Below are 20569 nucleotides of genomic sequence, written 5' to 3'. Positions count from 1 at the left end.
TTTTAATAATAATTGCAATTCAAGTTTATTTGTAGAACACAATCTCACATCTAAAAGGGTTTCTACACTCAGAAAACAAAAAGTTAAGTGACAGATAGACTAGACAGACAACACACTACAAAAACTTCAAAAAGCTGAAATAAACTAAATTATTTTGAGATTTTAAAAGGAGAAAGTGTTGGTGCAAGCATCAAATCAGCAATAAGACTGTTCCATATTTCATGAGCATAAACACCATTGTCTCTTTTGTTCTGTGAATTGAAAAATGGGTTGAATTTTAGCATGTCTGTGCACATGTTACTGCGTGAAAAGGACATTGAGAGGGCGGTTGAATTAATATCTTAACCAGTACTTTTGAAATTGAAATCAAAGAAACAAATCCTCTAATAAGAATCATAGCGAGAGCAAATCCAATGAAGGAACATGTGAACTACGTAGTTCGATCCTTTTTGATTTCAATGTTATCTGTTACTAAAAAGTGTGTTTTACACTGCACTAGCTAGCACCTAGGAGAGAAGCACTGTTGAGTACAAGGTACCTTTAGTTTTGTTTTGTTTTTTACACTAATAAGAATGTCAACCATGATCTATGGAGGCTCCTCCACTCTACATTAATCAACAAATTAATTGAATGTTTGCTCAAGTTATTTACACTCATATGGTTTTTTATTTCACCCCAGTGCTCACACTATAAACATCACCCTGGCTGCCACTCAGTCTACAAAGGCTGTCTCCATTCAAGTGTGAATGGGGGCTTCACAAAGTGGCACTCAGTGTCATAACAGATTACTTTCTTGACTTCTATGTTCTCGACACTTGGCTTTAAGACTGACTTGTTCACATATAACTGTACTCAAAAGTCAGAGATCAGACAGACACAACAGCCACTGCATGGTACTTTTGGGTAGACTGAAGTTTAATGCTCTTCAAAGCCCCCTGATCAGAACAGATTAATTGTCATCATGAAGGCTCACCCTGACACATCATGTGCACAGTGAATAAAGCTTTTTGTCACTGTTTGCAATTTGAATAATGATCAAGGATAATTGCTGGGAATTGCAGTTCATCATACAGCATTGTGGCATTATAATTTAAACAACTTCACTTGCTCTTGTCCAGCAATCATCATTTTCCTCATCCCCTCCTCGCTAATAATTGCCACTCTTCACTGAACAAGGTCAACAATCCAAGATAAGGAAGGTTACTCAAGGTCTCCTTTGTCTTGATGGAAATAGCCTGATTAACAGATGGTTCCAGGCCCAGCTAATATAATTTTCCATCATCCATATTCCGATGACATGCACAATAACCTTTGTCTTAAATAGAAGCACAAAGGCATATCCTTTTATAGTCCTCCCCCTATTGTTGGCAGTGTGTTGGGGGATGGAGGGGGAGGAGATTACACCTGTGGACTGTGGATAAAGGGACCTGGCCTCTAATGGGCCACCTCCATCCGCACCAGCTGGATCCCTCTGCTGCGTCAGTCGCCCCCCCCCCCCTTAGTCTCCTGAGAGCTTCTTGCAATGGCCCCTAAGAAGAAGGAAGAGCCCCCACCTCCTCCACCCAAAGCTCCAGAGCCTGAGCGCCCCAAGACCCCGCAGTTTGACCCTGCAACAATCACGGTAAAGCAGATAACAAACGACATTTAGAAGTGCAGAGATTGAAAATGATGTGTAGCTTGTTCTGAGATTTAAGATTTGAAAAGTTAACTTGAAATTCAGAAGTTTCTTCTATAGCATTTTTATGTATTTTACAATTAGATTATCACTAATAATGATAGAAATGAGATTTAATGGAAATGTGATAATGGAGTTTGTCTCTAAAGAGCATCAGAGACACCGTGTGACATAAACCTGGCAGTGCAAGCAAAACAGGACTGTGCAACCATTTGAATGGATTGTAGTTGTTCTGGCCTTACAATATGTATTTTTAGCTACATTACATCTTTAAGAGTATAAAACTTTAGACATGCATAGTAAATTGTACTGTACAGTTTTTTTTTTTTAAACGTACAAGTTTCTGTTAAATTCAGACATACTGATATCACACATCACGGAAACATTGTCTTCTGCTGACTTGGCCCCTTCTCAATGGATAAATGTTTTCTTGGTTAAGCGAACTGCCATGTTACAATGAAAGCCACAAAATATGATTTTCATTATGTCTGTGAATAGCAGACCACCCGTGTCATTCCTCTGAGGGCAAAAGGGCGGAAAAACCAGGAGGAAGAATAATATAGATAATTATATCCGTCGCCATCCATCTTTAAACATGCTTAGATAAGTGTTTGGATAATATTTTTGCAAAGCCTTGCGGAGGGGTTGGGTTTTGCAGGTATCCAGACATCAGACAGAAAAGGCTCTATCTGACAGTAGTGCAAAATATACATGCAGTATAAATAGTCAACATTTGTCATGGGCTTTTAGAACAAACGTTTTTTTTTAGACTTTGAATCACAGATTAAACTGGAGTTCAATGCAGATTGTAAATGTGAATTGTGTTGCAGATACAGTAGCTGGTTCAGCATTTATTCCTTTTTCTGCCCCAGTTGATTTTGCCCTGAATTATAAAAAATATCTCCAGAACTTTGGTATTTACTAGTAATTTAGGGAACTAGGTCATTTGGTTCTTTCTTGCTTCAAAGCATTTAGAAAAATTGAAAGAAAGTTCTCAATAGGGTCGCCTTTAAAGTTTTTGAAACACTTTAACAAGTGGTTGATGGATTCATTTCATCTCATTCTAATCTAAATGTAACTGTGCAGACTTCATTTTGGCCTTTTCTTTCTCAAATATTCAACATACCATAATCATTGCATCTAAAAATAAACTGAAATGAAGCTCACAGTAGCACAGTTTACATACTGTAAGAAGAGAGTGTTAGACCCAAGGTCACTGATAAACACCCGTCTATGATCAGAACAGATGCAGGCTGTAACTCAATCTACTGGAATGGCATGATGAAAGTGTAAGCAATGTCAGGGGTCTCCATTCACTGTTTTTTGGAGTCATACTCATTCCTGACTGATTGGCAGCACATAACCTTGTTTGCTTTGTCTCTTTTTAGCTGGAATTCACACCCGAGCAACTTGAGGGTAAGTTAGGGATTGTTTTTACAATCATCATTTGTGTTGAACAAACTGTCAGCTATTTATAGAGGGAATGGGTGGTTTAGGTTATCATGCTCATGCTATTAATGTGTGAGAAATGTTAAGCAGCAGCTGATGATACAGCGGCCCAGGGATACACTATTATTCAGAAGTATATATATCCATCTATGTCGATCCCTTTGAAAAGAGATGAAAGCTAACGTGAATCAAAGTAGAACCAAACACCTTTGGGTTTGACCTTCTCTGTCTTTTTCTTTAGCAAAGGAGACTTTTAACTGAGGCATGCCATCTTACCTCAAAGATTCTGCATATGCTCTTGTATCACAATGCAATGAATAGATTTCAAAAGGAGTTACCTGGTGTTTTTGTGATCACAGACTTCAAAGACGCTTTTCAGTTGTTCGATAGGACACCAACCAATGAAATGAAAATCACTTATGGCCAATGTGGTGACCTGATTAGGGCTTTGGGACAGAATCCTACCAACGCAGAGATCATGTACGTGCTTGGAAAGCCCAAAGCTGAAGGTGGGTAATGTGCACAATCAGTATGCTGAGTGATTCCCATGTTGTCAATGCATGCTGTCAGATTGATTTTAATAGTCTGCAATGAATTTAGTTTAAAGGCAGAACAAAGGTAAAGGTTCAAATGAGGTTTAAGAAGTCTTTTTTTCGGTAAAACCAGCATTCATGTTGCAATGTTATTACATTGTCATTATCTTCTCCATTGCTATTTTTCTATTCCATCTTATATTATAGTAATGTTTATTTTTCTGTCCTTTCATTTGTTCTTTTTTAACATTGTGCTATGCTCCTTTTAAGCCCTTTTAATGTGCATCACTTAGTGTATGTAATTTATTTTGTTGTAAGGCACTTTGAGTTGCATTTCTTGTATGAAAGGTGCTATGCAAATAAAGTTATTATTATTATTATTATTATTATTATTATTATTATTATTATTATATAATATTATTATTATTATTATCTTTCACAGACATGCAGGTAAAGATGCTTGACTTTGATCAGTTTCTGCCCATACACCAACACATCTGCAAGGCCAAGGATCGTGGAACATTTGAGGACTTTGTTGAAGGTCTGAGGGTGTTTGACAAAGAGGGAAACGGCACAGTTATGGGTGCTGAGCTCAGACACGTCCTGCAAACACTGGGTGAGATTATCAGTCTTAATACCCTCTGATTTAATAAACAATCTGTCATTACAAGGATAAGTATGGAGCTGACACTTATATTGTTTTCTTCCTTGTGGACCACAGGCGAGAAGATGAAGGAGAATGAGGTGGAGCAGCTGATGCAAAACCAAGAGGACGCTAATGGATGCATAAATTATGAAGCTTTTGTAAAACACATTATGGCATCTTAAAAAGGGTACATGTCTATGTCAACCTCATTGTCATTCTGGTGCTATGTCTGCATTATGAGATCAATATGAGTCAGTAATGAGATTTTTTTTCTCCATCACTAGAAAACAAACACCCTGAATTTTTGAGCGCAGAGGATCTTTACATTTCTGTAAATCCCATCTTGTATATTTATCATTTCTATGTGTCTCAGATACATTGCACATTGCCCGCGTTTATGTAATAGAACATGGTAAATAAATCAATTCATTGTTCTCTTTTACAAAACAGTGTTCCTGAGCTGTGTCTCATTTCTGCATCCTCTAAAAGTGATCCTTTACAATCGGAAAACTCACAGACAGTACACAACTTATTAAAGAGAGTTTTAGACACTTATCTTTTCTACAGTAAGTTGAATTTCCACACACTGTCAGCCCTCAATTATTGTTGATACCATGTGTTGGTCATAGACCTCCATCACAGATTGAATCTAAGAAATTCAGCACTATCTGATTTCATTTTCCTACGCACCTGTACACAGGGTGTACAATACACAGCACTTTTACAGCCTTATATTAAAAGAATAGGAAAAAAGAAGAAGAAATAAAATAAAATATAGGTTATAGACACCACGGGATAAATGAAAGGGGGGCTAAAAAGAAAGAAAAAAAAGCATCCCACAAAATGTATTTCCTTTGTTGATTCAGTTTCATTAGACAGTTTTTATCAGGACCGAAATTAATTGGCATTTAAAAGGATTGTATAGAATAATATAGTGTTATATAATTTTTAGATATCATTTGAAAATTACATTTTATTATGAAAGATAGATGTTGAACCTTATCAATTAAATTACCCAAAGCAGACATATATTTTATAACTTATTGCATCAGTGTCTCAACTTACTGTACAGAAAATGTCAACTGACTCCCACAAATCCTGTTCCATATCATTTCTTTTTTTAAATAAAAACAAATCAAAATGTTTATTGTAAATAAACAACAAAACAGAACAAAAACAAACAAATAAACAAAGTTTCAGAAATGAAATACTATTTCATGCAAGACCAGGATAAAAAAAAATTAAAACATTTTTTTTTTGAAACGACAACGACAACGGCAAAGCATCAAACCAAAGATAAAACATTGATTCAATTATCCACTCACTCATCTAGTAGTAGTATTCCTATCTTCTGCCAGCAGAGGGAGATATTGCTCAAATAATCTATTCATTCTAAATTTAGCGTTTCAGTAAACTAGGGGGGGAAAAAAACATCATGCCATTTCTTTGCTCAGTGAACATTAAACCTCATCCTACCAACATACAAGGATTACTTGGGTCCCTGGAGACAGCAAGATAAAACTAATGCAAGGAACAACTGACATACCAACATTTATTTCAAAATATATTTTTTCTCAAAACATTATTAGATAGGAAATTAACGTAACCTGAAAAAACAGATTTTTTTCAGGTGACTCAGAGAGACTGATAATTTGCACATTGTGTAACATGAAAATTTAAGGTCATCGACAGAGCACATGAGTAAATGTGTGTCTTCTGCATCTGTGTCTGTCTCCTTCAACATGCCTGACAGAGTGACCCTATCCCACCTGATGGGTGAGTGATACTTTAAAATAAAGACCCATAGCAAATCTGAACTCACTAAATAGTTCAATCTGTTAACTGCACCCAAATCCATCCTGAAAACCTGGTTTTGGTTTTTGACTCCTTGTGCAGTTTCAAAGCTCCAGCCCCATTTTCAACATACTACTGAGAATATATTAATCTTCTAAAACCCACCTGTCAGTCCATTCATCCTACTGGTGCCACAAAATCGAATGTCATTTAAATTTAAATTTCCATCTGATCCAACCACTTTGCAGGCCTCCATTTACATTGCAGTGAATTTTCATCTCTCAACACCTCAGATTAAAAACTCATAATCATCCCAATTAACATAACTGCTAGGAGATTTTTCACCTCAAAAGTGCAAAGCACACATTCATTTATTTTTGGTCCTTGACATAAATATCACCTCTTTTTCTGTCTCTCGCTGAAAAGTACATTTCCAAACAAAGTGAATTAACACCTTTCTCACAGACTGCTGAACACATTCTTGGTGTTTACAGATAGGTTTCATGCCAGTATGCTAGTTATCTCTTCATGGTTTCTAACACATTTTAAACAGCTTCATGCTGGAATATTTATTTATTTACTAAGTTAGCTTGGTGGTTTGTTCAGGTTAATTGAGCTGATAATTCTCAAACTATAACTCAAAATGTTTCACTATGGGATAATTGTTTTCATAACTATTTTTTGTTTAAAAGTAGAGTAGTTTAAAATCTTCTTGATATCTTGTGCACAATTTTGCACACATTTCTTTAAAATCCAGTAAGATATTTGGTTTCTTTTGGATCTCTACTATCATTAAACTTATATTCTGTGGGTTTGAAAGATGTTAAGATTCCCAGTGTGAGTTTGTTAGGACATTAATGAACCTAGAAACAATCTCCACTCTAATTTCAACAGTAATATGTATTTCATCCCAGCCTAAATTAGCACGTCTCCTTCTTTGCTCTTCTGACCTTCATCACACTACATAATCTTTTTTTTCAGTCAGTGCTCCTCTCCCAGCCTGAGCAACTGGTTATATTTATTTAACCATTTTTTGTGCATTGCCAATTTTCCTCTGGACCTCCAGGGTGGCACCAGTTTACGGTTGCTGGGATATTTCAATCAAACTGTGCTGCCTCAGTAGTTCAGTAAACTGTCTGTATCGTAATAGAATCATTTCCTTCATATGATTCCTGGTTAAGAGCAATACCATTCCTATTTTAGTGCACTTTACTCATACTCAACATTATGTCCCAAAGGCTAACATTAATGGAAATATAATGCTGAAATAAAATACTTTCATTTGATGTTCTTGGCTTTGGCTTAATCAATATATTAAGCCTTCATCGTCCACAATTTATTGTTAAAAGGTTTGAGCTATAGTATATAATTCTGTTGGCAGGCTCCTGACATTTAGTCTCAGTGTCTCAGACATGCATAAAGCACTAATGTGGTCCATCATCCACCTATTACTAGCATCAGTATAATTATGTGTCCCATAAATGTATGATTTGTTGGCAACAGCTGCTCTGCCATGTGGCTTTGATGTAGTCAGTGGAATAAATCATGTCTCTGTTCAATAATTAACATAAGGTACTAAAAACAAACAATGCAGTGCTGTAAATCAAAATACATATTTGAGAATATGACGGATTTGCATTACTCATGTACTAGTATTGTTACTATTGTACATGTAATTGTTGACTTATTCAGCAATATACTATAGGAGCTTACAAATTACTTACAAGTTACTCTTGAGACACAATCAATTTTAAGGCAACTCTAGTGATTTTTTTATTGCAATTCCATTAAGTTTGGGAACCCACAAGAGATGGAATTAAAAACAAAAACAGAAAGATGAAGAACCTCAAGATTTTTTAAGAAGTACATTTCCAGATCAGGTACTTATTGGACCAGGAAGTGAAACTGTTTGAACCACAACTTTTGAGGCAAAATGGATGAGAAGTTCAATAAGAAAAAAAAACAGCAAAAAATGAAAAGTGAGTATCTACACATCTACAAAAGGCAAACTCCAACTGATGAAGAAGATAATGTGACATGATTGAAAGCTTGAGAAATGGACCTTGATGAGTCTGTTTGATCTAGAGATCTAGAGACTTTTAGTCTTGTATCAAAAATGCAGGATCCTACATCTCTCATAGTGCAGCCAATTACATCTTTTCCTTGTCTGGTGACCTTGTCTTACAAACACCATACCCTGAGTTTGTGATGCAGGCTCCCTCATACAAATTAGGTAGCCCAAACACAGATAATCCTGACGACAGCATTAGGCTCATTATCTCAGACTTGACAAAGCTCCTCCAGAGCCACAGAAGACATTAAACTGTTTTCACAGAGAGGATTAGCTCTCCCTGTAACAAGTAAACACATATTTATATGTAGAATCAGTAGGGTGTCCCTTTAAATGATAAAACTCATCTTTCTTTCTTTCAACACATCACCATTAATGTTGAAAGCAATAATTCATTAGGTGATAAGATATTTTAGCTAATTAACGTGTTTTCTTTTTTCTCTTCAAATTGATACTTTTTGGGAAACCCCTCCTCACAGAGTAATATAATAAACAACAATGCATTGTTAGCCTGTAGAGTGGCAGCCTCAGGCTGTCATGCCAGTCATTTATTTTTAGTTGAGGTAATGACTGGTGAAACACAGTTTAATATAGACACAGGGGAGCTTAGGGCAAACAATCCATAATGAAGTTAAGATGTGCTGCTTGCCTCAGGCATTGGTACAGTAGGCTGCATAACATCACATCCTGCCTGCCTGCCTTTCATACTGTTGTCAACCATCAAAAGCATTAATTGTCACAACAAGCTATTATTGGGCTGCATCAGAGTCCCAGCTAATTGTTAGGGGTTGTATAACTCATCGAGCCCTGAGTGTTCTGGGTAGAGGCAGTAGTTTCTGCTCCACTTCCCTCCAGCCCAGCCTGAAATGTATGAAACTAGATCTACATTCATATTACATAACCTGACATGCGCTCTCTCAGAGCATCTTCCCATCACTAAAAACTATATTTACAAGTAAGACAATTACATACCACAGTGCTAGTGAAGCTGCAGCATTCTACTCATGAACGTAATTTGATTGAGTCATTGTAATACAGCTGCATTCATCTCATGCAATGCTTGGAGATAATATTATATCTAAATAGAAAATGAATCACCTGAGAAGGTCCTATTAGTGCAATCTGTAGTTAATGCCAGATTGCCCAGTGTAACTGAATAAACATAATGCATCATGTACTCCGTCAACACAGATTACTGTTGTTTACTGATAAAATTGCCCATTAATATTAAGAGTCAAACAGCAAAATAACAGTATGCTTTTAATTGAAATCAATAGTTTTCCTTTCACATGTGCATTTACAAATGTATATCAGTAACACAATGACATATAATTAACAGAAAGATTTGCTTCTTTTTCACAAAAAAGCATTTCTTTTGTTTATAAGGCAACATGGGTGGTTCAACAAATAGGGTTTTTTTTCTTCATAAAATCAGAAGGTCAAATGTATGTATGTACAATAATAAGTTACCAAATATGACATCACACTTCATTGAATACATTTCATCATGTACAGTAAATGGTGTACAAAATAAAGTCAACCAGATTTGGTCTACAAAGTGCTGTGGCAACAATAGAAAGATGTAGACAATAAAAATCTCTCTGTTGGTAAACATGGTTTGTCTCTTTGGTGAGTTTGAACAAATGTTTTTGTTGTTGATTTTATTTCTGTATGAAAATATTTCACAACTGTTAAGTAAAGTGGCAGATGTTGTGATGCTGGACACAGAAACACAGGCTAATGTTAAAAAATATTTACATCTAAGTCGCTTTGGATGATCAACAATTCATGTAGCGGCTAACATCTGTTCAGTTGGAGCTGCAAAACAGCAAAAGATGTCTGCTGTGATGTAACAAAAGTTTACAAAACATATATGAAATGTACATTTCATAACAAGGAGTTGTGAAATATGTTATCTTCTTCACAGCACAACACATTTGATCATTTTTGATCATAACAAAGAAATTTAGCATATTTTCTTTAATTGTTTTTTTTTATATCCACAACACTATGAAAGAATTGTAAATAGATATAGAAATAAATATACACAAACTAAAATCAAATAAGATTAATCACAAAAAGAAATATTTTGACAGTTTGGTATACGCTTATTTTGCTTTCTTGCAAAGAAGATTGATACCACGTTCATATCTGTCAGTTAAATATGGGACTGGACCCAAGAGATGGTTAGCTTAGCTTAGCATAATGACTGGAAACTGGTGGAAACAGCTAGCCGAGCTCTGTAAAAAGATAAAACATCAGATGGTCACTAATTAACATATTAGATCTTGTTTTGTTTTGTTTTGAACTGAAGTGTAAAAAATGGCATTTTGGTTGAGAGGTATTGTATGCCAGACTCTGTCAGAGAAAACTGTATACAGCGTCAGAGACGGGGCCCCAGTTCATTCCTATAAAAGTGGTGCATGATGCAAAAAAAAAAGCCACTTCCTGCTGTAAAGAAATACCCAGATGAAAAGATACTGCACATGCACTATGGGCCTCATGCACCCATGGAGCATCCTCAGGAAAAACTTCTGCCATCCAAGATCACTAATTTACAGTTTAGCCATCCCAGCTAACTTGAATGAGGATTACACAGTTCAAACATGTGGCTCTTATAGACTTTTAAAATATGATCAATACGAATGGATCAAATTGTTATAATGAAACGAGTCATTTCATAGGGGTCAAAAAAATGATCTGCTAATTTACAGATGTCTCTTTTACAATGTTGGTCTATGGGAAAAAGGACTTTGGGCCCAATAACATAATTTGACATTGTAATTACACCGTTTGGCTGCTATGTCAAATTGGTTTCATAGCCCAATGCTCTTCCTTGGTGCTTGGGCTGGGAAAAGTGACTTCCTGGAGTGAGGTTGCTGGGCAACCAACAAAGATTACTTCAGACAGAACCCGACCAAATGTTTTCCCATTCCCAACCTTTATGCTACGCTAAGTTAACTGCTGGATCATATAAGAGTAGTAGCCTACGGATCACCTCAACTGACTCTTGACAAGATAGCAACTAAGCACATTTCCCCAACATGTCAAACTATCCCTCTAACATTCTTTATCGTACCTCCTGACAAACCAAAATACTCTTGGTATTTAACGAATTTAGAGACACACAAAAGAACATGTGCATCAAAACTTAAGCTTGCGACATAATTCATACTTTTCCATAGCTCATAATTCTTTTTCAAACCGATCATTATCTGTCCCCTCGTTTGTCCTCCAGCAGAGTAGAACAGTATTTTGGAGTCACTGCAAATAGGTTATCATTTCATAAACAGCCAGAGCAGATGTAAGTGCTGGTGTTAGAAGAAAGCAGTATGTTGACCTGGCCAGGGCAAGCGTTCAGGGAAGCAATTGGTGCTCACTTCATCAAGCTCATCTTCTCTTGAACCAGCAGCTTAGTTGTGACACTGATTACGAGAAAGCCACAAGGATTTCATAAAGCCAAAAGACTTTAAGCTGCTTCCACTGTGCCTGCATGATAAATCCATGTGTGGCACTTAGCTTGCATATACATTACATAAAGGCCTGTTCCAAACTCCATAAGATAACATACAATCTGATCTTCAGAGAAGCTCTTTCATTTGGGTATGTTCATTCACCAGCCTTGGGCTGTTCAAACACATTACATGTTAAATTGCTCTTTATGTTCACTCCCTCCTTCTTTGTGGAGAAAAACATTTAAAAATCCAACAAAAGGGAAGCAAAATTTGTGATGGAAACAAAAAGCTGAGCCAAAGCCTTTAGGGGAAGATTAGTTTGTGAAAACGTATTTTAACAATGTTTCACAACTGTAAACAGACTGAAAAATCATCATTGTATAAAAGAACACAGACTTCAAGAAGAATTCAGAGACTCAGATTACTTTGAGGGAACATTTGAAGGCTTCATTAGAATGGCTTATTTGTATAAAATAGTCAGCTCACATTGACCAAAACATATCACAGCATGCTGTGATTGTCCTTTGGTGAGTGCCAATTGTTCACTTTAATTATTTTGATTTCCCTTTCCACAAGAGAGAGCAGTACCTTGTTCAAATGTAATGCCTTTTATACCGTACAGTTTCTGAATCTTTAATTCAGATGAACCCACTTCTTCCCCACAGCCTTTTTCCTAGCTGTCAAAGGAAGCTGGCGATGCCAAAGAGCACAGCTTAACTCAAAGAGTATTTCTGCATTTTGATATTCATTGTACTCAATGTAAATGGCTGTTTGGGCAACATTTTGAATACATCATGGTCAGTGTGTCCAATTAAAATGCAAGTTTTCTTTGTTACGCTTCCACTAAGTAAAAATGGAGCAGCATGCCTACAAGTGTGTGAGCTGCTGATGTATAATGCTACAAATCCTTTAGGATTATCTTGCCCCTCTAATTACCACTTAGCTGTTAGATGATAGCGATAAGAACATTTTAAGATCAGACGATAGGACTTTTGTCGATATTTTGATGTGACAGTTTGATGACGCCATTGAAATGTCTTTAAATACTCCAAACTCCAGAAAAATCATCCCCCGGGTCCTCATGTACAGGATGTCATGTCCGTTTCACTCCTTTAGACACTAATTGTTCTCAACAGGCAAAAGAAATATTTCCCCAGATTCTTCCGGTGCACTGTTTCTTTGTTAGCAGAATCTAGGATATCAGTGTCTTCTTTGAATTTAATTCATTGTTTGTACTGGGAAAAAAGTCTGATCCCTTAGTGTAGCGGAGATTATACGCTGGTCTCTCCCCCCCTCCACCCCTCGTCACACAGCTGTGGTCTGTTTGATGCTGTGGAAGCTGACCCTGGTTGGAGACGTTGGGATGGACATGGCTCGAGCTACTCGCACTCGGAGGGCGTGGTTGTCCTGCCAGCGGTGCCACCGTTTCCTCACTGCAGAACGTACCTGAAATGTTCAAGATTAATAAAGCAATTATTTCTGTTTGCTATCATATAAAACGAATGTGTACATGCAGAGAAGAAGAAATGCCACAACTTGAAACTGTTAAAGGAATATACTGCACATTTAGTTTAGTTTAGCATAAAAACTGGAAGCACCTCTAACTTATTAACACGTATGTTAACTGTTAGTCTGGTTCGTTTTTTGTACTGATTAAAGATAACGATATATAGAGATAGATTAAAGACATAACGTGTTAATTAGTGAGCTTTAATGATGCTGTCAGCTAGTCGTTTCACACTTTCAAATCAGTGGAGGGTCCACAGAAGGAAGAATTACTACAAACATGAAATCTGCTGGCATATACATGCACAGTGAATACAAAATTAAAAATATCCTTTAAAAAAGTCAAACCTTTCCAATGCTGCCACACAATCATTTTGCCATAAACAACTTTGAGCTAATATTAAATAATGGTAAAAGAGAGCTGACTCAAATTATGTAAGGGCCAGGAGAGAGCAGTAAGTGTCTGAGGGTCTTTAATTTTTCACGATTACTGACAAATGTGTAATTTTTGTAGTGGCATTAATGACTTTCAAACAGTTGGAATTCCACTAATCTGCTTTTATTTCAATTAGACTAGAGGCACAGAATTCAATTAAAATTATTGATTATATTTAAGGACCATCGTCAAAATGCTACAATTTCACAGGTGATTTTATTTTTAATGATAGCTACCTGATGCTTCCCCTGGTTGAAAGTAGTAAAACAATAACTAGGAGGGTGGGTAGGGGAAAAAAAGGATAAACTAATCAAGGAAATCCATCAGGGGTTTTATTGAGATCATACATCAGGAAACACGTTGACAATTTGATTAAATTCATAAATTGCAAAGCTCCAGTGACTCACCTCTCCATTTAGAAAGCAGTAAAACACTGACACAAAGAACCCCTGCAGAATAAGACAGTACTATTAGAAGTAGTTAAAGCAGCTGAATTGTGTAATAGCACCTCAATTAGACATCACAGAATTCAAATTGCGCAGTCATGAGAAGAAAAGGCAAAAAAAAAAAGTTTAATTTATGGGGCAAATATTGTAATGTCCAATGTAATTATTGACAGTAAAGAAACCCTACTTCTCCTCCCACTCAGTCTTATATTTAAACAAAGAAGAAAAAAAGGAGAAAAAAAGGAAATGGCCACAGAGCAGAAATAATGCCCACATGACCATGTTAGTCCTGACAGCTGAGTGTCCTGAACACGAGGCAGAAGGGCCATGTTGTGTATAACTATAGCCAGGATGCTACCTCAGATCATCTTCCCACAAGAAGGCTCATAACCTGAAAAGTCATCCTTAAAGAAGTGATACATCCCCCCTGATGAGACACATTACGAAATCAGTATGATTCACATTGTGAGCTCTGAAAACAGTGTGAGCAGTTTTTTTTAGCCCACGTCACACTGCATCATTATCTTTATTCTCACCTGAAAAGACTGTAAAAAGGAGTTGAAATAGATGAAAACAATTTGTGAGATGTCATCCTCTCCCGGATTCACAAAGAACAGCATGTAGGTGATGCCCAGCAGAGGTAGTAAGACCAGTGTTGCTTTCACAGCTTTTCTGTGAAGAAAGGAACAGAATATCAGGAGCCTCATTTATAAATTAACTATAATTATAATATAATAAGAACTTGGATTTCTGCCGAGTTCACTCTGGGAAATGCATGATCTTGCCTCAATGGAAGACTGAGACAGAAATAATTAAACACCCAGCTTTGCTTCTCACAATACAAGCACATTATTAGAAAGATGAAGCCTTGTTTGTATTAGGGGTGCCACTTTATATAAGACACTATTTATATATGGTGTAAAGGCCTACAGATTCTGCCAAAACTGGTACTGTGTGTTGTAATTGTGTACTTGATTAAGAAATGCACTTCAGCTGTGTTTTACAGACAGTTTTTTTTCCATTTCTAAGAACAAATTTGAGATTCACAGGTTTAAAAAAAAACAAAAAAAACAATATAAAGATAAGATAGAGTGATAATGATTTTTAATTAATAAAGATTCAGGTATTTTTTTTCTTAACTTTCTAATGAACCCTCAGATCTGCAGGTATAAATAAGTAAGTAAATAAGTGATCAATTAAAATAATCTTTGTTTAAATAAATTATTTAAACATCATTGATAAGGCAGTGCTTAAAGTTGGTTAATGCCTTATGATGGATGCCTTACTAGAACGTGGTACAGCAATATGTTTAAAATGAAACTGTGATTTCAAATATGTTTTCTGCCCATGAACTTGAAATGCTGTACATGGCTAGCAATTTAAACATCCCACAAATCCCATCTCTCCTTGTCAGATTCATCCACTGGTCTGTGTTATTCAGGTAAAACCATTATTTTCTGTTTTTATGTCAACAATTTCTGCCCGACAACTCTGTCCTGCTCTCACTTAAATCTACACGGCTCATGTCAGCATATCTGTCAGAGCAACCGTAAATCCAACTGTCTGAGCTGTGGCACTGCTAACACCCTGTACACTCCAAATAATGCCCTGGAGGAGAAAAGTACACTTGATACTTAATAAAAGGTGAGCAAACAAACTCAATATTTTGTTGTCAAAAACACAGTGGCACACAGTGTCACCTCTCTCAAGCCAGACACACACACACACACACACACACACACACACACACACACACACACACACACACACACACACACACACACACACACACACACACACACACACACACACACACACACAAAAAAAACACCAATCTCTGCTACTACTCACTTATCAAGTCTTGTCAGACACATGAGAGGTTTGCCACCTCTACAGAGTACTGGTAAGACCAAATAAAATCGCCTTTTCGGTGTAGTACTGTGAATACCTTGTGCTCACTCACACTCACAATTTGCTTGTCTAGACAATTTATTTTTGTTGATGACAGAGATGTTTAGAGAAATCAGTCCAAAAAAAACTCAAAATATCAGAAAATCAAGTTTTGCCTAGATGGTTCATCTACCATATAGTACTGTAATGTGGAAGTGTTTTGAGAAACTTTGACTGATTTGACTGTTACCCCTTTCTGACAAAATAAAAAAAGACTTATTCACTTGCTTGAAATAGGACTGCTTGAGTGAATCACATAAAATGAATAAGTTGTAGGTGTTAATGTGATTTAATGTTTTAAATTTGAGCAACGGTAATTGCAATTAAAGGCAATACTTACCCTGAGAGTGGCACAGTAAAAGCCATTAGAACTATAATAGAGCTTTACTAATATAGTATTTGGAAGTCCTTTGATCCCTTAATATCTTCTGAGGGCATCAAGTGTTCTGATTTGTATGAAATTAAGTCAGAATTCAAACGTTGACACTAATTGTCAAAACGTTCATAATAATAATTTGATGTTAAAAATACATTTCTTCACAGCCACTGAACACCCCATGTTGTCTTTGGAACAAAAGAAAAAAACAAAAAAGAGTCTCATTTTCAACACTGTACACAATCTTGAACAGAATCAACTCACCTGTACTGTATCGTTTCAGATGTGGTAGAAGCTCTCAGTTTGGTCATAAGAATTCTTACGATATTGAAGAGGAAAACAAAGTTTATCTGAAAGAGGACACACAAAAATAATTAGTTTTGAACTGCAGGTGCTAATGGCTTACACTGAAAAACACTGCAAGCAATTTTCTGTTGCGACCAGACTCTGCTCATTAAATGCTGAGTAGGAGGAGCAGAGGGCAACATGAGTCAAATCCATCTCCTTTCTAAACAAGACAGTGTTACAGGAGCTGGGCAAATCAGAGCTGGTCAGTGCATTACTACATGCTGGTAACAGCTTGTATATAACCATTAACGGATACATTCCGACAGCATGTATACAATTTCTTATTTAAAGTATTCTTTTGTGAAAACACGTTAAGGCATGAGGGAGATTGATTCTACTTCAACACAAGCTAAATGTTGCATGGGAATGGCTTTCATTATAAAACCATTTCATTCTTCACCTACAACTATAGGTGATGAATCTTAGTGTATAATGAGTTTTATTGTATGAATGATTGGTTTCAACAAATAATGTGAAAATAATGATAATGAATGTACAGCGCACCACATTTCTGCATTGTTGCTCACCAGAAGCACAAGAATAACTGGTCCCTGGTAAATGTAGTCAACATATTTTCCGGGTTCTTTACCAAACCAACATCTGTTGAAATGATAAAAGAAACAAATCAATAACATCTCATTGACAAAAAACATATGGACTTGTAGTTTTGTTGAATACCTACTGTTCATTTTCATAATACAACTTTCCAATAGCCCAGGCTACTATTATAGGGCATGGAATACCTGAAAAGGAAAGTAAAAATGATCCATGTTATTCAGTGTTTGCAGATAAAATATAAAACATTTATAAGGGGGCATATATAATGTTGAAAAAAAGCTGCTTTTGCAAATGAGTGTGATAATCCAAAGGCTTTTAGATGCCACAGTTTTTAGACGGCAGTGTAGGCAGCAGGACTGAACGATGAAGGCACAAATCACAGAATGTACTTTCTTTTTCTTTTTTTTTTACTCAGAACCATGTTCTCCGTTTCCGAAGAAAACATTTTGAAACCTTTGTGCAGCAAGGTCAAAATGGAGAAAAATAACAAGACTACAAGCTCCAGCTACAGAGCAGAAACTTGAAGAAAGGAGAAATATGTTCCCGTTTTCTCTTCTCAAAGAGCAACAGTATCCATTACAGTAATACAATTTTTTCATCAAATTTTAATCAAAACATATTTTTCTTAAAGAAGCATGTTCCTATATTTCCACTTTAAACTGTATTTTCATTTAACCTTTTTACACTACACCTCCATCTAATATATTTTTCTACAATCCTTTATTTGTTCTCATGTACATGTTTCTGAGATTATGCCTCCTGCTGCTTTTTGCTGCTTAAGATAGAAGTAAGAAGAAAACCAATTGGACTATTTAACTTCTACCACAAAGCAGTGTGGACTGCACTTCAAGGAAAATCTACTTCTCCCAAACAAGTTGTTGATTCTTAGCTTTTCACCCTGCCGTGAGCCGACAAGCTATTTGAACAAACATCCTCTCGCTAAATAGCGTTAGATGGTGCACTAGTCAGATGTGTTAAAAAAAAAAACACAAACACAGAAAGCAGGTCTGATATGGTTACATTTTGTAACAAGTCACACAAAGTAGATCAGCTGTTTGTAAAGGTTAAATGATCAGTGAAATGACCTTTAATGGAGCTGAAGACATATTCTGCACCAGGTCTAAACCTATTTTGATCCCAGCTAAAAGCAGGTCTCCGGTGGAAGACAGATTTAATCTGCCCCACTTCTATCATATAATAATGAATTCTAATTAACAATCTCTGGAGACTAATAGCAGTGACATTATGAGATCTATTCTCTCTACTGGCTCATGGTTTCCATGCTGCAGTTGTAGAAATGAAAGAACAAGAGACGTTCTGATTACTCATCATACTTACGCCTGTTTAAATGTATTAATAATATATATAATATAAACTATAGCTACCTGTTTGATCAGGTCACTACGGGGGTAGTTATATCTGCACAAATATTTGCACATATGCCCTAAGGTATTGTAATGTAGTGGTGTATATAATGTATTTCTTATTCTGTTTCATTTATTTAATTTTAAATGGCTCTTTTTCCTTTCCTCCCACTGTAGCCGTTTCCTTATGCTGCTCTAACACGTGGAAGTCTTATATTTTGTAAGCTGTGTTTACTGAAAATACTATAGGGTATGTCACCACATAGATTGGTTTAAGTGTCATCTACACCTGCAGGAGTACTTCATGAATTCTAAGTGTTAATGCCCTTCCTCGTGGAGGAAGTTGTGCAGATAATCACATCATCATGAGACAAAATGTCAGTTGCTTAACATTTTAATCACATTAGTTTATCAAAATTAGACTGATATGTGTGATATCTCCCTTTGGTTATTTCTATTTTAAAGCCAATATTGGCTTCCCAATCATGTCATTACCAATAATATGTCATCTGCTCATTTGCTGTTTAGCTCTATTGAGTCACTTTACCATGACCTAGATGCAGTAAAGTATCTGTTTCTATTTCTTCCTGCAAGAACACACATTGTCCATTACATAAATGAAAGACGGAAATGTCAGACTGTCTGAGGGAAGCATACAAGCGTGTTTCCATGCGCATTTTTCTGCCTCGGGATGAAATATTCGGACACTGGTGTTGGGACTGTTCAACTCAAAATATGCTTCTCTTAATAGTTGAAGTCAAGGTGAGCATAGATAATTCATATGGTCATGACAGGGCATCTGCTACATGTTCCAAACTCATTGTATCGCTGGAAGTCAAGCACAAAGAAATGACATTTTCCACACATCACTGCAGCTCTGTTCTATTATGAAATCAGAGCATTGGCTTGAGTCTGAATTACTGATGGGTCTCCATCCACTTCACCGCTGACCTTCACTCAAGTATCTCTGTTCAAGCGATTGTTAACTTCATCATATACAATTATGATCCAAATGCCTTAAGAATTGTGTTTGCAAAAGTCCAAGTATATTTACAATAAAACAAATTCTGAAATGCATCATTTTGGCCAGCTATCAACATTTTTACAACTATACTGTGTATAAGCATAATTTACTGTATGTCAAATTAACATTATAAACTCAGAATTAATTCAGAACATTAACACAATAACAATTTAGTATAATATTTAAGGAGATTATTTTTTCAACTACTGTTTCCAAAGTCAAAAATGATCATGCCAACATGACAACACAGTTATCAGTCAAATGCAGAAGATGAAACACCATCTGTTGATCAAGTTCATGTAATGATCAAAAGCAGGAGGGGTCTAGAGCAGTTATTAAATGTACCTTGAGGTGAAATTGTTTCATCAGCTGTTGTGAAGCTCAGGAATTAACCTTAATTTAGTTTATAATCAGGAAATACTGCAAAAAACATAAAGCTTAAGATTGTGGATCACTGAACAAATTATATCAATCTCTATAATCAATGCATTGTAAGTCACAAAATATAAGGTTAAACTGTAGTCTAAATTAGCCTGGTTCCAATATTTTCATTTTGTATTACAATCTATATTTAAATACATGATGCAATTTGCTATTCTCATTCTACCTTTGTTAGGTTTGTGAATGTCTCAAACTATGAAAACTGAGTAGCGTCGCTAATGTGTTGCCAACATGAACATACTTACACCAACCGATGAAAAGGAAGACCCACTTTCTGAGCTTATCGGTTGAATAAGTCATTACAATGGCTGTGTGAAGGTAACACCCTTCAACAAACATCCAGAAAAAGTTTGTAACCACAAAGTAGTTGTATATTGTCGTAATTAATCGACACCAAGGCTGAAAAGAAAAAGATTCAAAGTCACAAGGCAGAAACACAAAATACTTTTCTTTGTATAAAACATCTTATAATTGACTTTACAAAGAATTAACAAGGA

The 20569-nt window shown here is 36.1% G+C and overlaps 2 protein-coding genes across 3 annotated transcripts in view; one reads left to right on the top strand and one right to left on the bottom strand.

The window, feature by feature from the left end:
• The first annotated feature begins 1477 nt into the window (after positions 1-1477).
• myl13 (myosin, light chain 13) lies at positions 1478-4672 on the top strand. Of its 2 annotated transcripts, XM_062428535.1 has the most exons (6): positions 1478-1621; positions 3064-3091; positions 3484-3633; positions 4100-4273; positions 4379-4490; positions 4588-4672. In XM_062428535.1, the coding sequence occupies exons 1-5, from the start codon at positions 1523-1525 to the stop codon at positions 4483-4485; spliced, it is 558 nt and encodes a 185-aa protein (XP_062284519.1). In that variant the 5' UTR covers positions 1478-1522; the 3' UTR covers positions 4486-4490; positions 4588-4672. The 2 variants fall into 2 exon arrangements, with proteins under 2 accessions (XP_062284519.1, XP_062284518.1); XM_062428534.1 differs by having other exon boundaries at positions 1479-1621; positions 4379-4672.
• A 7757-nt stretch (positions 4673-12429) lies between these two features.
• LOC133990358 (corticotropin-releasing factor receptor 2) overlaps positions 12430-20569 on the bottom strand; it is a 32935-nt gene continuing 24795 nt past the window's right edge. The window contains exons 6-12 of the mRNA XM_062428643.1: positions 20318-20471; positions 17368-17428; positions 17213-17285; positions 16602-16687; positions 14548-14683; positions 13973-14014; positions 12430-13069 (exon numbers count right to left, since the gene is read on the bottom strand). Coding sequence (XP_062284627.1) covers positions 12929-13069; positions 13973-14014; positions 14548-14683; positions 16602-16687; positions 17213-17285; positions 17368-17428; positions 20318-20471 — 693 coding nt within the window. The 3' untranslated portion in view covers positions 12430-12928. The remainder of the gene's footprint in view (positions 13070-13972; positions 14015-14547; positions 14684-16601; positions 16688-17212; positions 17286-17367; positions 17429-20317; positions 20472-20569) is intronic.

Source organism: Scomber scombrus, chromosome 11, assembly GCF_963691925.1.
Source record: "Scomber scombrus chromosome 11, fScoSco1.1, whole genome shotgun sequence".
Lineage (NCBI taxonomy): Eukaryota > Metazoa > Chordata > Actinopteri > Scombriformes > Scombridae > Scomber > Scomber scombrus.
The sequence above is the reverse complement of the archived record's forward strand: the minus strand, read 5'-3'. Positions and strand labels throughout refer to the sequence as shown.

Excerpts from the sequence above, each read along its gene's own strand:
- myl13 (XM_062428535.1), top strand. The coding sequence starts at position 1,523 with ATGGCCCCTAAGAAGAAGGAAGAGCCCCCACCTCCTCCACCCAAAGCT. Across the intron at positions 3,092-3,483 it reads CACACCCGAGCAACTTGAGG|ACTTCAAAGACGCTTTTCAG; the intron begins GTAAGTTAGGGA and ends TTGTGATCACAG. Across the intron at positions 3,634-4,099 it reads TGGAAAGCCCAAAGCTGAAG|ACATGCAGGTAAAGATGCTT; the intron begins GTGGGTAATGTG and ends TATCTTTCACAG.